Source organism: Microsporum canis, genomic scaffold (assembly GCF_000151145.1).
Source record: "Microsporum canis CBS 113480 supercont1.6 genomic scaffold, whole genome shotgun sequence".
Lineage (NCBI taxonomy): Eukaryota > Fungi > Ascomycota > Eurotiomycetes > Onygenales > Arthrodermataceae > Microsporum > Microsporum canis.
Genome location: NW_003299164.1, coordinates 551608 through 564806, shown reverse-complemented (window position 1 = coordinate 564806; position 13199 = coordinate 551608). Strand labels below are relative to the sequence as shown.

The 13199-nt window shown below is 47.2% G+C and overlaps 2 protein-coding genes across 2 annotated transcripts; one reads left to right on the top strand and one right to left on the bottom strand.

The window, feature by feature from the left end:
- Positions 1–847: 847 nt before the first annotated feature.
- On the top strand, positions 848–2133 carry MCYG_06345 (sucrase/ferredoxin domain-containing protein; the record flags this gene model as incomplete). Its single annotated transcript, XM_002844335.1, has 2 exons — positions 848–1276; positions 1348–2133. The coding sequence occupies 2 exons, from the start codon at positions 848–850 to the stop codon at positions 2131–2133; spliced, it is 1215 nt and encodes a 404-aa protein (XP_002844381.1).
- A 2037-nt stretch (positions 2134–4170) lies between these two features.
- On the bottom strand, positions 4171–5453 carry MCYG_06344 (zinc finger protein 273; the record flags this gene model as incomplete). Its single annotated transcript, XM_002844334.1, has 4 exons — positions 4171–4876; positions 4949–5028; positions 5106–5297; positions 5406–5453. 4 exons carry the CDS (start codon positions 5451–5453, stop codon positions 4171–4173), a joined length of 1026 nt encoding a protein of 341 aa, XP_002844380.1.
- Positions 5454–13199: the final 7746 nt, after the last annotated feature.

The following is a 13199-nucleotide window of genomic DNA, read 5'->3' as shown; positions in this document are numbered from 1 at the left end:
GCTTACTCCCTGCAAGGAAATGTTAAGTTGGGAGGTGAACGCTAAACTAAACATCTATCTGTTATTTTCTTATCGAAACCTTTTCTAACGACTATTGCAAGCCAGCATATTTTTGTCAAGTTCGACTTGATTATTCTTCTTTGCCCTGAGCTTAATTATTCTGAGTTAAAACTTAGGTTCACTATTTACCTCACCTTCCTTACTCAATGTTGATATAGCGACATTGAGTCCTTTATCGACTTAAACCTTCTTGCCCGACCACCGGCAGATAGCGCTTTAAAAAAAGCTCACGGATAGTGAGGATTAGTCGTATTCGGTTCGGGGATATGCATTAAACCTGCAAGTCTATTTTTGGAGACAGGGCAAAAAGCAGAGATAAATGCTATCGTTTGGGGCACAGTTCGGCGGACGACTTCCCTTTGCCCGAGCGTGTTACTCTACGATTCTCTTAGCACTATGCAAGCTAAATCGTTCCCAACCTGACTGGTCCACCTGGCTCTGCATATGCAGCGCAAGTTGGTTGGCTGTAATACTTGAGATCAAATGCCATGTCACCGTCTTCTTTTGAACTGTTAATGTCAGGGATGATTTTTGAATATTTCCTTAGCCAATATGCCCGAATCTGGGGGCTTGAAACAGAAGGGTCACTGAACAACTGCGTGCTGATGGGAATGTACATCTCAACGATTGCCGTAGTAAAAAAATTACCTAATGATATTCACGTGATAGCAGCGGCGCCTATTTTTCCGCCAAAGCGAGCGATTAAAAAGCATCAGATAAGATAAATTTTTCATCTGATCTGATAACCCCACAATGCCTAATAGTAGAGACATCAACCCAGCTCACCATGCAGGCATTCCTAAAACGAGGGCTATCCTCGCTCTCATTATCCGCTTCCTCTTCCCAATCAAACTTGACCACATCGACTGATAACCAAGTTAATGATATTCCGGGCGAAACCGACAACTCGGATATTGATGACAGGACAGCCGAACAGCCGGTAGTATTTACCACCGCCAGTGAAGATGTTCTCTTCCCCAAAGTTCGGCCGGAGCTAGATGGAGAGGACTGCAATAGAGATTGTGCAAGTTGTACAATTCGATATCCAGCAAAATTTATTGTTGATCTGGAAGATAAGGTGTACGGGAACGTCACAGGATGGGCAACCCACGTCCTTATTGCGACGGGGAAAACAGATTGGGTCCGAGATATTGCGGATGAGAAAGGCAGTGTCATGGAAGCTGTTGATAAGTGTGGGGTGAAACCTGGAAATGGAGTATGTGTCCCCTATACGGCGAGACGTAGTGGAGCGTTGCCGCCCCATGTTGACAAGACTATATGATGTAGACACTCAAGCTATCAGCTTCGAATATACCAGTACCGGATGAATACCATATGCATCCTGAAGGGGAGCAGCCGACGACAGCCTTGATATTGCCTGCGTTCACTATAGTGGAGAACGTCACACCCGCGCTTGCACCCGATTTGATTCACCATTTCGTCAATAAGTCGGCCACAACAACCACACCGCTAAATCAAGCATCCCTGCCTATTTGCAATCCAGCAGTAGATACGGGACCAATCGAAGGTGCGGAATCTGAAACCCAGGAATCATCTGTCAGCAACGGTAATGTCGGAAAGGATGATGCAGTGACCGAAATTCCCACACCTCTCCGTTCTCGGTCTTGTCCGCATGCCGCAGTGATACTGCTATGCTCACAGCGTACCCGCGATGCACGATGCGGGCAATCTGCTCCACTCTTGCGACGTGAGTTTGAGCGTCACCTTCGCCCGCTGGGCTTATATCGGGATCTTGACGATGAAAGACCAGGTGGGGTAGGCATATATTTCATCTCGCATGTGGGAGGACACAAATATTCCGCCAACGTGATGGTTTATCGGAGAAGAGACTTTGAATGGTATAAAAAGGAGGCGCAGAAGGAAGGCCAAGGGGATCATGAAGATCGCGGGAGTGAGGGTGAGGGCGCCGCCCAGGGGATATGGCTTGCCAGAGTTCGTCCGGAAGATTGCGAAGGTATTGTCAAATATACTGTGCTGAAGGGCAAGGTGGTCAAGCCCGATACACAGCTGAGAGGAGGTTTTGATCGGGAAAGGGGCCTGATTAGCTGGTGAAAACCGGTACGTATGTAATTACTGGAATACGGCCGGTAAACAAAAAACCACGTCGTCTCGGTTTCCTTTCTTATTTCACGTCTTTTGATTGACTCTTTTCTTATTATTGGGCTTGTTCCTGTTCGAGTAGCTGTTCGTCTTGCCCCGTCTGTATTTTCGTCTTCTTTTTTTTTTCGTATTTCTGCCTGTTTGTACCCCGTACTGTTCGTTCTGTTCCATCGGGTGTAACGTCCGTATACACCTATTGGTTAATGTAGCACTCCAGTTTGGACATGGATAGCTACTCTGAGCCACTGTCTCTGCCGTGTTGCTACTCTTCTGCTTGCCCTGCAGTGCTGGTGTAGTGTAACGTACAACGCCCAAGCTATGCTAGATGACCATTAAGCTGGCGGACAAGTTGGCATGGCGTGTAACGGCAGACACAGGTCAAAAGGGACTCCCAAGAGGCCTTATCCCTGTAGCTGAGTGTAAGCCGAGATTGTAGAAGCATGCAAGGGTATACTGGATTTATGGACCGTATATAGTTATATCCTCTGTATGTAACTATAGCCCATGAGAGAAACCGGTTCGTGCAACGATCCAAGGTAGCACTGATGCGCAGTAAGCAACGGCACATAAGCCATGTATGAGCATGCTGTCTTTTTCCGATCGTATCTGAACCCCCTATACATAGTACATCTTTGATATCAAGTGTAAGGGCGTATGGCATGTATGTGCGCGTGTTACCTGGCACCATCGTAAGCTGCCTGGCCTATCACGTTACACTGCCTTTCGATTGTGAAACGGCGTATGTCGACCTTGCGGCGTGGACTGACGGACGGACAGAAGGGCCTTGAGTGTATGGAAATGGGCGCGGACCTTTCTCGATTCCCAGGAGTGACCGATCATATGCATAGAAGTGTTCGTCCTTCTTTTCGAGAGCGGGAGATCGATCTATCAACCTTAACGGAGAGCGTTGAGAGGTCGACCAAGGCCGAGTCGATCATGGAAGAAACCTATTATTGTCTAACGTATCACGGATTAAAGGGCATGATCGAATGCCGGATGCCATGCTAATGAATGTGTATGTATCTGGGGCGAGATATATTTTGTCCAGTTGTAGAATCCAATTAATTTCCCATTCATTCGCTTTCTCTCCGTATAGACATTTTTGAAAAAAGAAAAGAGAAAGGAAGTAATGGAAGGAAAGCTTAAGTATAAACAAGAATGGATATTTACCAGAAATGAAGCAATCAACCATTAACCATGGTTCACTGGTTCGTTGAGTTCGGTAGAAGCGGGTATGGGTGATTATACCCCTTTCCCGTCCTCGTTCCCTCCACCGTATTATTAAATAAGGGGATATTCGGATGAGCAACGGAATAAAAGATCAGAATCAAGGTATAGATGAACCTGAAGATGTGAAAATAGGGGGAACGGATAACCAAGCCACCAAAGAAATCTCTCTGTATATCAAAAGAAAAGAAGAGAAGGAATGGGAAAATGTAGAATTGATGGAAATGGTAAAAAGGAGATATATATGGATATATCAAAGGCGAGGAGGCGTCGCCTGCCATTCCACGAAGAATGTAGATACAGAATATATTTAAACGCCAAATCAAGTCAGATGAGAAAATATAGCAAATGATAATGATGATGCAGAGAAGCCAACATAAGTAATAACGCCAGGCCGTTTCCAAGTTCCCAGGCCGTTCAAGAGATAAAAAAAAAATTCAAAGTAAAACAGCAGAAGAGAAGAATAAGAACCGGGCCTTTTTAGCCTTTGGTCCTTTGCTGGCTCCGTTCCCGGCCCGATCCGGTTCCAAGATAGATAAGGCGCGAAGCTCATGGTTAAAACTATCGGTTCGTCGAGTAGTTTTAGTCGAGAAGTATGAGAAAAGGAAGAGGGGCACCTGAAATGGCTCGGGAACGGGCTGTATATAAGGCAGACTACGCGTGGTAGAGATGCCTTATAGAACTTTTTCATTCGCATTCGTCTGTTTGCGTATAGACCTCGTAATCATTGTAGTATCACTGTGCTAAGGTAGCAACGCTATGCTAACTCAAGCCCAGAAAATCCCAGTTCATGTGTTCTGGGTATGTCGATCCAAAGAACCTCTGCTGGCCATGCTTCATGTGGTCGAATTCCTTCATGTACTGGCCGCCTGCCCCACCTGCGACGACAGGAAGCACCTGGAAGCCTCCGTCCGTCTGGTGCGAAACCTGGATAGGTTGCGGTGCTTGTATCCGTTGCTGCTGTGGCATGGATACGGAGACAGGATGAGCGTATGTGAGTTGGTCTATAGTCGTAGGTATCGAGACTGCGGCTGATGTGGTGATTGGGATATCATATCGGGGAATTTGGGGTGGTAGGATACCCGTCGAGACGTAATGGACCTGCGGAGGGAGGATAGGTTGCTCTGCGGAGATGGGGATGGAGTGTACTGTTGTTGGTTGGGACTGGGCGTGATGGAAGTAGTCGGATACGGGTACCGCTATTATGGGTGAGTGTTGTTGTTGGTAAGGGGAGTGCTGTTGGGGTCGCGGCTGAGGCTGTAGATGTTGCTGTTGGTGCTGCTGCTGTTCCTGCTGTTGCGACTGCAGTTGATGTTGTGATACAGGGGACGATTGTGGCATCATCGACATCGAGTGCTGTGTTGGTTGAGAGTATAGCTCCGACTCGCATGATTGCGCAGACGGTGAGACGGCCTCTGGCTGGTGGGATCGGCTTTGGTGTTTTGTGAGTGTAGTTTTGCGACAAAAGCTATACAGAAATATACCAGTTAGTTGCGCATTCCTCCCCCGAGACCGTTGATAGCGAGCAGAACAAACAAACCTCCTATCGCAAGTGGGTTCTAAGCACTTATACGGCCGTCGACCGGTGTGTATCCTTCTATGTCTAGCAAGACTCGACGACTAGACAGACGTTAGACAATGTTTCTATATTTCCCTCCACCAAAAGGTCAGAAGGTAGATGTATAAGAGAGATGTACATCTGAAAACGCCTTGCTGCAGTTTGCAAAGTTGCAGACATGTGGTTTCTCTCCCGTATGCGTGCGCGAGTGCACCGTCAACGCCGAGCGCTGGATGAAGCTCTTGGTACAGTTTGGAAAGTTGCATCGATACGGCCGTTCGTTCGTGTGTATTCGGTAGTGTCTGCAGAGGTCCGACTTGCGATTGAATACCTGCAAACATGTGTCAATCAAACGGTTGCAGGCGAAGGATGAAGCAGCAGCATCATCATAAGCAGAAGCTGTGCATGTATGTGTATGTGCCTCCGCGGTCAGACATACCTTTTTGCATGAGACCCACGAACACGGGAAGCTACGTGTGCGAACCATGATAGCCGTGCGTGCGAAAGGAAGAGGGAGGAGGAAAAAAAAGTCGTTTGGTCGTTTTCTACGGGAGCATGCACGGCGGCACGGGCGAATGGATGGAGTTGGAGACGCAGTGGGCGGTGCGCTGGTGGTTCAGATGTTGATGACGATGTTGATGAGTTATATGTAAAGTTGATGGAGGAGACCAAGGTCGAGGCCGGAGAGGTGCGAGACGCAGCGATCTTAATATAATATTATAGTCATGAAGCATGAAACAGACGAGGGGAGCAAATATAATAATAAAGAATAGCAGCGAGCCCGGCGAGCCAGACAGCAAGTAATCAGCAGCAAGCGATCTCTCTCTCTCTCTGGTGAGTTCGTAGCGGCGGCAGGGCAAAAGAGAGAAAGCAAAGCCAAAGCCAAAAGCAAAAAAAGCTACAGTTGAGAAAGCAAGAAGCAAAAAAAAAAAAAAGGAAGAAAAAAGAAAAGGACGAAGAACGAGGGTGAAACCACAGTGGAAAAAGCAAGTCGACCTTTTTTTGAAAGCAGACAGACCCAGCCCTGCGTCTGGCTTGTCTTTGATATCCTTTTTAGCAAAAAAGGAAACACAGCGCAGGTGAAGCACCGAGATTCTCGATGTGTACGTTTTCTTTTTGGAGTGTCGACTTAACCATCCAGGACGCCGGTGTTTGCGGCGAGTGGAGGAAGAAAAAGCAAAGATACCAAAAAGACTAGCAGGTGGGTATCTGTCTCTTGTTGTGGGCAGTGGGCGGGCGTGGAGATGGAGCAGAGATGGGGGGTGGATTTTGGGGGGGGAGGAGAAGAAAAGAAGGAGAAGAGAGAGAGCGAGCGGATGGTGAGGTTTTGTTTTTTTTTTTTCTCTTCTTTTTTTTTCTGATGTTCAAGGAGAGAAAAAGAAGGTTAGGTTAGGAGCGAATAAGGTTTAAGTTCAGTGTGGGTCAAGCGCTTTTTTTAAGGTTAACACTTTTTTCGGACGATCTCTTGGCGGAGCTAGTCCTAAACTGGATGTATCATACGTATCATACATACATATGTTACATACGTTACATACCGTACGGCTTAGTCATATGTACTAGTGACAGCGTCGAAAGGTTGAACTTGCATGAAATATTCGACGGAGAGAAGATGGACGAGAGAGCCCACACAGCGAAGAGAGAGAGAGAGAAAGCCAGAACAGGATCCTTCGCTACCCGGCTCGATCGATCGGATCGATCGATGGACAGACGACAGGGATATTCGATTATCAATAATAATTGTCACAGAAACCCGTCGACCGGACAGCTTCCAACCTCCCATCTGACAGCTAAGAATGCCCGTTGGGGATGCATGCCTCCGCGGCCTCTGTCTTCTCGTCTATGCAACGGTGGCGTCGAACCCATGTGTCTGGTGCTACCTATTTTTTTTTTTTTCGCGTACTTGTAAACAACAGGAAAGCAGAGAGGGAAAAACATGATACAAGCACCAGTCGACTGGTTAGAGGGAAACTTGCCCTGTGCAGGCTCGGCTGGACCTTGCTGGCCGCTTGTTGGCTCCATTGCTTGCTGCTTGCTTGCTTGATGCTAGTCTTATAGCGGAAGTGGGTAAGAGAGGTATACGTACATAGTACACATATATAGAAAATCCTCCCTTTTTAACGAGCAGAAGCGGCACAGGCTGAGGTTGAAGTTGCCTCTTTCTCTCTTGTGTGAGTGCAGCAGCCAATCGAGAGGGATCCGAACATGATCAAAGACGAACAGAACAGGAGTCAGGTATACTTTGTTTTTTGTGAGCTCGCTTTTTTTTTTTTTCCTTCTTGTGAGGATCAAGAGAGTCAAGACAAGGGATGGAGTACATCGTCCTCCTCATCGACCAACAGCTCAAAAGTCATATTGACCTGAGCCGATTGATTCCAAGGGGACTGACTCCGTCCATATCGATGGCATTGTTTTGTTCTGTCATCGATTGAGCGAGTTGACCCTAGCCCCTGTCCCTGTCCCTGTGCTTGGCTCGTCCTACGACCCCCTTCAACCTCTTCTCTCTCTCTTTTTCTCTTGTGTGTCCTTCGAGAGAGTACATATCATCTCGCATACATTACGGGCTACGTGCATGGTACAGCTGCAGCCATCTTTGCCTTGCATCTGCATTGCCTCCCACCCAGCCAGCCTCTCCTGCATCCTCATTGGCAGTAACCCCCACTGGCCCCAGTCGAGGCGAGAAGCAAAAAAGAATGACAAAAAGGGGGTGGGAGTGGCCATGTGGCAGGCTGAATCAAGCGGTGATGACAGGTTCTGAAGCGAGTGAGAAAACCATGAGAACTGTGTACATGAAAATACATGCTGCACATCCATCAGCACACTCTTGTTAAGAACGCCAACGACCGCCGGACGGGATATATGGTCCACTAACGTCGTGGTGCGTGTGTACATACTTACAAGAAGGTGTGAATAACTTTGACTCCAACTGGCTGGGCGTACTACTGCCTCTTATCCACCTGACGAGCCGGCCTGTTGGGAATAGGCTGTACCTATACCATGTACACATCTCTCTGCCAAGGGGGTGAAGACGTCCATACGAAGTAACTTGCTTTACAGGCGAGTCGACATGTACCACTGTGAGGTACGGTACTAGTATACGCCATTTATCGATATACTATCGTGCTGCTGCGAGGAAGGATACGAGGATGGATGGACGCCTCCCCGCACTCTGGCAGGAGAAGATGAACAGAAAAGAAAAATCAATATATATATAAATCTCAAGGACAAATCGATAGCGGCCGAGAGATACGGCGGGAAGAGAAGAATGGAACGGAAGGCGGAAGGAACCGTATTACTTAATGATATACTAGGGGAAAGGGGGAAAGAAAAAGAACCTGCCGCCTGAATAGAAATAATTTATCATCAGTAGTTCTTTTCTATCACTCTGTACCTATACTAGGTACTCCAACGTGTAAGTATATGTCTACATACTTCTCACGATATACGGAGGAGGCTAACAACTCGCCATCAGTAAGTAATACTAGTTCCCGCGTTCCCTGGTGGGTCAAGTGGAAGACTCCATATTCATCTCCATCATCTCCGTCTCTCCATCGGCGTCTACACTCGACCAAGAGAGTAAGTGGACGATACGGGAGTGCATGCATCGACAGCCGTCTCAAACGCCCACATATTATTATTGCGATTAACTTACCAGATGATCTGACGCTTCTTATCAAAACCTAAGAATATCAACAGTTTCGGTTTCGGTCGAATTCGTCCATTTTTTTATTTGTTTTGTTTCTCATATTATTCCATATAATATTACTCCATACTAGTGAGTAGATCGCTCGTTTATCTCCATTTTCTCCATGTGGTCGAAGACTTCAAGATATTCAACCTGATTAACAAAATGGTACTAAATTAACTAGCAGATGGAGCACTTGCTTTTCTATTACAATATTCAGGCTAAGGAGCTTGATGCTTGATAATCCTCAGCTAAGCACGGCGTTTCATTTGATTCTCGAGACCTTGCTTCGTGACCAGAGTTGGTGGTGATGGCATGATTAAACCCATGGGATTGAGATTGATACGAAAGGGCGGACTGGATACGTATATTCATTGAGAAGATGCAGTTGGAGCGGAAGAGTTGGCCGACGCTATATTCACCTGGACCTACTTTCTCTCCTCCCGTATAGCAACCCTTGCTCCTGCTCGATGCAAGTCATTGATATCAAATAAATATCGACGTATTAATTCGACAGCAACATCAACACCAGAGAGTAAGAAAAAGAAAAGAGGGAAAAAGCAATTAAAACTGGCCGATGGAATCAAAGTTACCACTACCACCAAGGTACATGTACTTGCAGCCAGCCCCCTTGCAAGCCTCCATCATTGCTCTCTCTGGGACAAGAAAGACGTTGCTTACATACTATGTAGTGCGAAAGACGCCGGTCTCCCGGGCAGGCGTCAAGGGGAAGCAAGAGACAAGCATCAGGCATCTTGAGTATCAAGCATAAACAGCCCATCCATGGTTGATGGTAGACTTGCAGCTTGGAGGCACGAACCACCCGCTCGCTCGACCCAGGAACCCGCCCGGTCCTGGCTCGACACTAAACCCTCTCTCATCAAACATCTCTCCCAAGGGAGAAAGATCAGGAGACGGGACCAGGAGATGGCGATGCGCAACAGTCCAGAGCCATCGCTTATCCAGGATACGAACCGCTGTCTCGCTATGGAATCAAAAAGTTAAAGCCACGCAGTTGATAGACGTGACAAATACACTTCTTCTCCTTACTCATCTTAAAATCTTGCGCCATTCGATTTTGAAGCAAAAAACCCAGGAGGATTTTTTGGATAGTTATGGGGGCACAGCGCAAACACGATGGCGCAGGATCACCGCGCTCATACCAGGTTCGTACCCATATCCTGGGTTTAAGCCAGCCTTAGTTCGACAATTCTGTTTGATCAGACCAGACAGAGACAAGTGCGGAAGCAATACATAGTAAGAGCTATGGGAGAAACGGCGAGGAGGCGGGAGCTAAAGGCATATCCTTCTGTCTCCAAGTTGAGAAACGGGCGGACCTCGGCTACCATGCAGTTGAAGTCCTTCACTAAATTCTCCGGCATGAAAAGATGCCGCCAAAACGGATGTCGTTCACCGTTTGAGAAAGCCTATAGTCTTTTGTCGGTCATCCACTCGCAATCATTCCAGCAACATCTCCATACGGAAGACGGCGAGGAACTATCAAAAGATCTATCCTCGATCCCGTCTCTTTGCCTCTCCACAACTGCCTCACGGATCTCGTTTCGAGCTGCCGTCTTCTGTTTCAACGGGCGGCGCGGATCGACATGGCTTGCCACTTTCGTCCTCCACGCAATCTTCAGACAACACCTGCTGCTTGCGTTTCTTTTTTTCTCTCTCTTCCTGCCATGTCAATGCTGGCTCATGATTGATCGATATTTATATCGCTTCTTTTACCCCACAGGCTGGGCGTGGGCGGATTTGAAGATTGAGATTTGAGGCTCCAGAACCAAACACAGTCGAAACCTGCCAGGCTGTGGATGCAGATTATCGGCTGCCACACGATACGTGCGGTTTATGCTCTCCCGACTCAAACGTTGTGCACGCGACATGTGTATATGTATCCCATTCCGTATATCCGCTCTTTTCCCAAGATAGGGAGCAATGTCCGGCAACCCGTATATAGACGCACTCACTTCGGAGCAATCAAGCCGGAGCCAAACATCTTCTTCACGGTGCTTAGTTCGGGATATCACTCAGTTGGCTTTCGGCTGATAACCCCAGGTTGTTGTTTGATCCGAAACCCAGAAATAATAATAGGAATACCACATCTCATCCGCCTATCTGCGCCCGACGATGAACTTCTATACATAGTATCTACCCCCTTGAACTAGATTCGTCCATCGTCTATCGCTTCTCGCTCCTCCCTCTCTCCTCTGCCCTTAGCCTTAGCGTAGGCTGTCTCCTTTTTCCTCGAACTGTAGTTGGCACGCAGAATCATCACCGAACCGAACCAAAGGTTCAAGACGGGACGAAAAGAAAGCCAACCAACAACGCCCACGCTAGTCACCAGCCGTTACCTGGCTTGTACGTGGTTTTTTCAGCGCTAGCTTGTACAAACGGCCTTGGTACCGTCCATACCAATGCTTACAAGGCCAGTACTAGACTCCTTAAGCGCGACTTTCACATGTCTCCATAAAAAGTAATATGGCGAAGGTAGAAAATAAAAAAAGGGGCCGTCCCGAGGAACTGATTTGGCCCCTCCCATATTTTCCCTTTCTACGTTAGAATCCCAAGGAGCAGGCATCACTTAACTGATTCCAGTCTAGTATGCAGCACCAATTCCGTATCGGACCACATGCCTGTGCCAGCAAACTTCTTATCCAAAACATGGGATCGAAGCGGCTGGGCTAACGGTGACTCCGCCGCTAACAATGGCTGTACGTTGCCCATACATTGAAAACAGTCTGGAGAAATGCTGGAGGATTACTCCGTAGTTATGGAGCATATCTATGGCATAGCACATTTGTGCACCGTTCTCCGCGCGCTGACCGTCCCGAGACCACGGAGTTGAGGCCGCAGCCGTCGCTCGCCTTGGTGGCCAATAGAATCTATATTTATAATCTTGTTATCCACACTTTGTCAGAGGGAAATTGAGAGACCGCGCTATTGAGCGAACTAACTAATGGACGGAGATGCGGACGGGACTGGGACCAGGATGTTTTCATTTTTTTTTTTTGATCGTTTTGAATATTGGAGAATAGATCGAAGGCTACTGAGATTATGCATCTGAGTAATCATAAGGGGTTGATGGCGAGTTCCTGTCGCATAATCTCGTTCGCATAACCTCGTTTTCTCTTCCTTCTCTTTTTTCCATGACCATTTTTCTATTTTCCTTCTTCTTTCGGTTTTTTCTTTTCCTTCCATGCATGCGGTTCGTTGTTGGTTACGTTGGCGTTTGTTGGCCGACACCGAGAGGATGGGATAACTCACTCATCAAACGGTTTAAAGCCCTGCACCCCCATATCTTACTCGAGCTAGAATAATGACTTTGTTGTCGTTGTTGAGATTAGCTAGCCTTGCTTCCCGCAGCTGCCTCCGATCCACTCCCGCCGCCGTTGACCAAATGCACGGCATCGTTGGTTCTCAATATCGTCCAGCAACATCCTGGAGGTATAGGAACACTCACATATACGCATGGAATGGAGATGCGGATACCTCACTACGCACGCAAGTAAGAAACCACCCTGGCCACCATTTCTCGAAAAGTGATAAGTAGCGCAGTCCTAGTGCCTTGGTATCTTGGCTTTTCGGTTATTATATCCAGTTGTGATTTCTTTTGCAAGGATTTCATACGTACGTACCAATTCGACGGTTGTATGTATTGTACTTTACAGTGTATGGTTTCTCGAGTATCGCGACTTCATCAACCTCATCAACACATAAACAGACAAGGTCACGTTGGTGAATGTTGAAGAGGTTGGTTTCTTTTATGTAATATCGTGGCTGGCAGGCTGGTTTCTCTCTTGATACTTTTCGATACTCGATTGATCACTGCATGACATCTTATCTGACATCGACTAGGGTGATGGAGAGATTTTTTTTTTGGCTTTTGCTTCTGGCTCTGACGCTGGCTCCCATCACCAAGCAGACGATGTGACCTTTTTCACATATGCTCGACTGTATATGGCATAGTAGCAAAAGGTGAGACAAGGCGAGGCCAGGCGTACTGCATCCCCGGATTGACGACAGATCGAATTGAAACCATATTCGTATGGCACTTTTAGATCACCGATATAGGTGCTCTGGACTTATATCGACGGGACAGATTGAGAGTGAAAAAGGTCAGGAGCAGAGAGTTCATAGCCGACGATCATCGCCTCTCCAAATGGCCAGGATGTGAGTGTAGAGGTAAGTAGATCTCTTGTCATGTCAAGGATAGTCAATCTGTTCCCTAACACTCCACGTCGAACTAGTTTTCTCTCCATGATCGTTATTACCTTCTGTGTTATCGAGTATAATTTGCACTCTGCTCTTATCAGCCTCTCCGTACCACTGCGCAACTCAGTGAACGGTGCATTGCGTGATCAAATGCTGTTTTGTTTCGGAAGCGAGATTATGCTTATTTGGCATAGTCCCTGCTGAAACGGAGTACTGCCCAGTCAGCATGAGTATCAAGAAGAACATCTGCCCATGTTCATTTCAACCCCTTTTCCTTGGCTTCATCGCCAAGATGGTAATAGGATACGTCCTCTCTTCACTTGGCAGACTTAA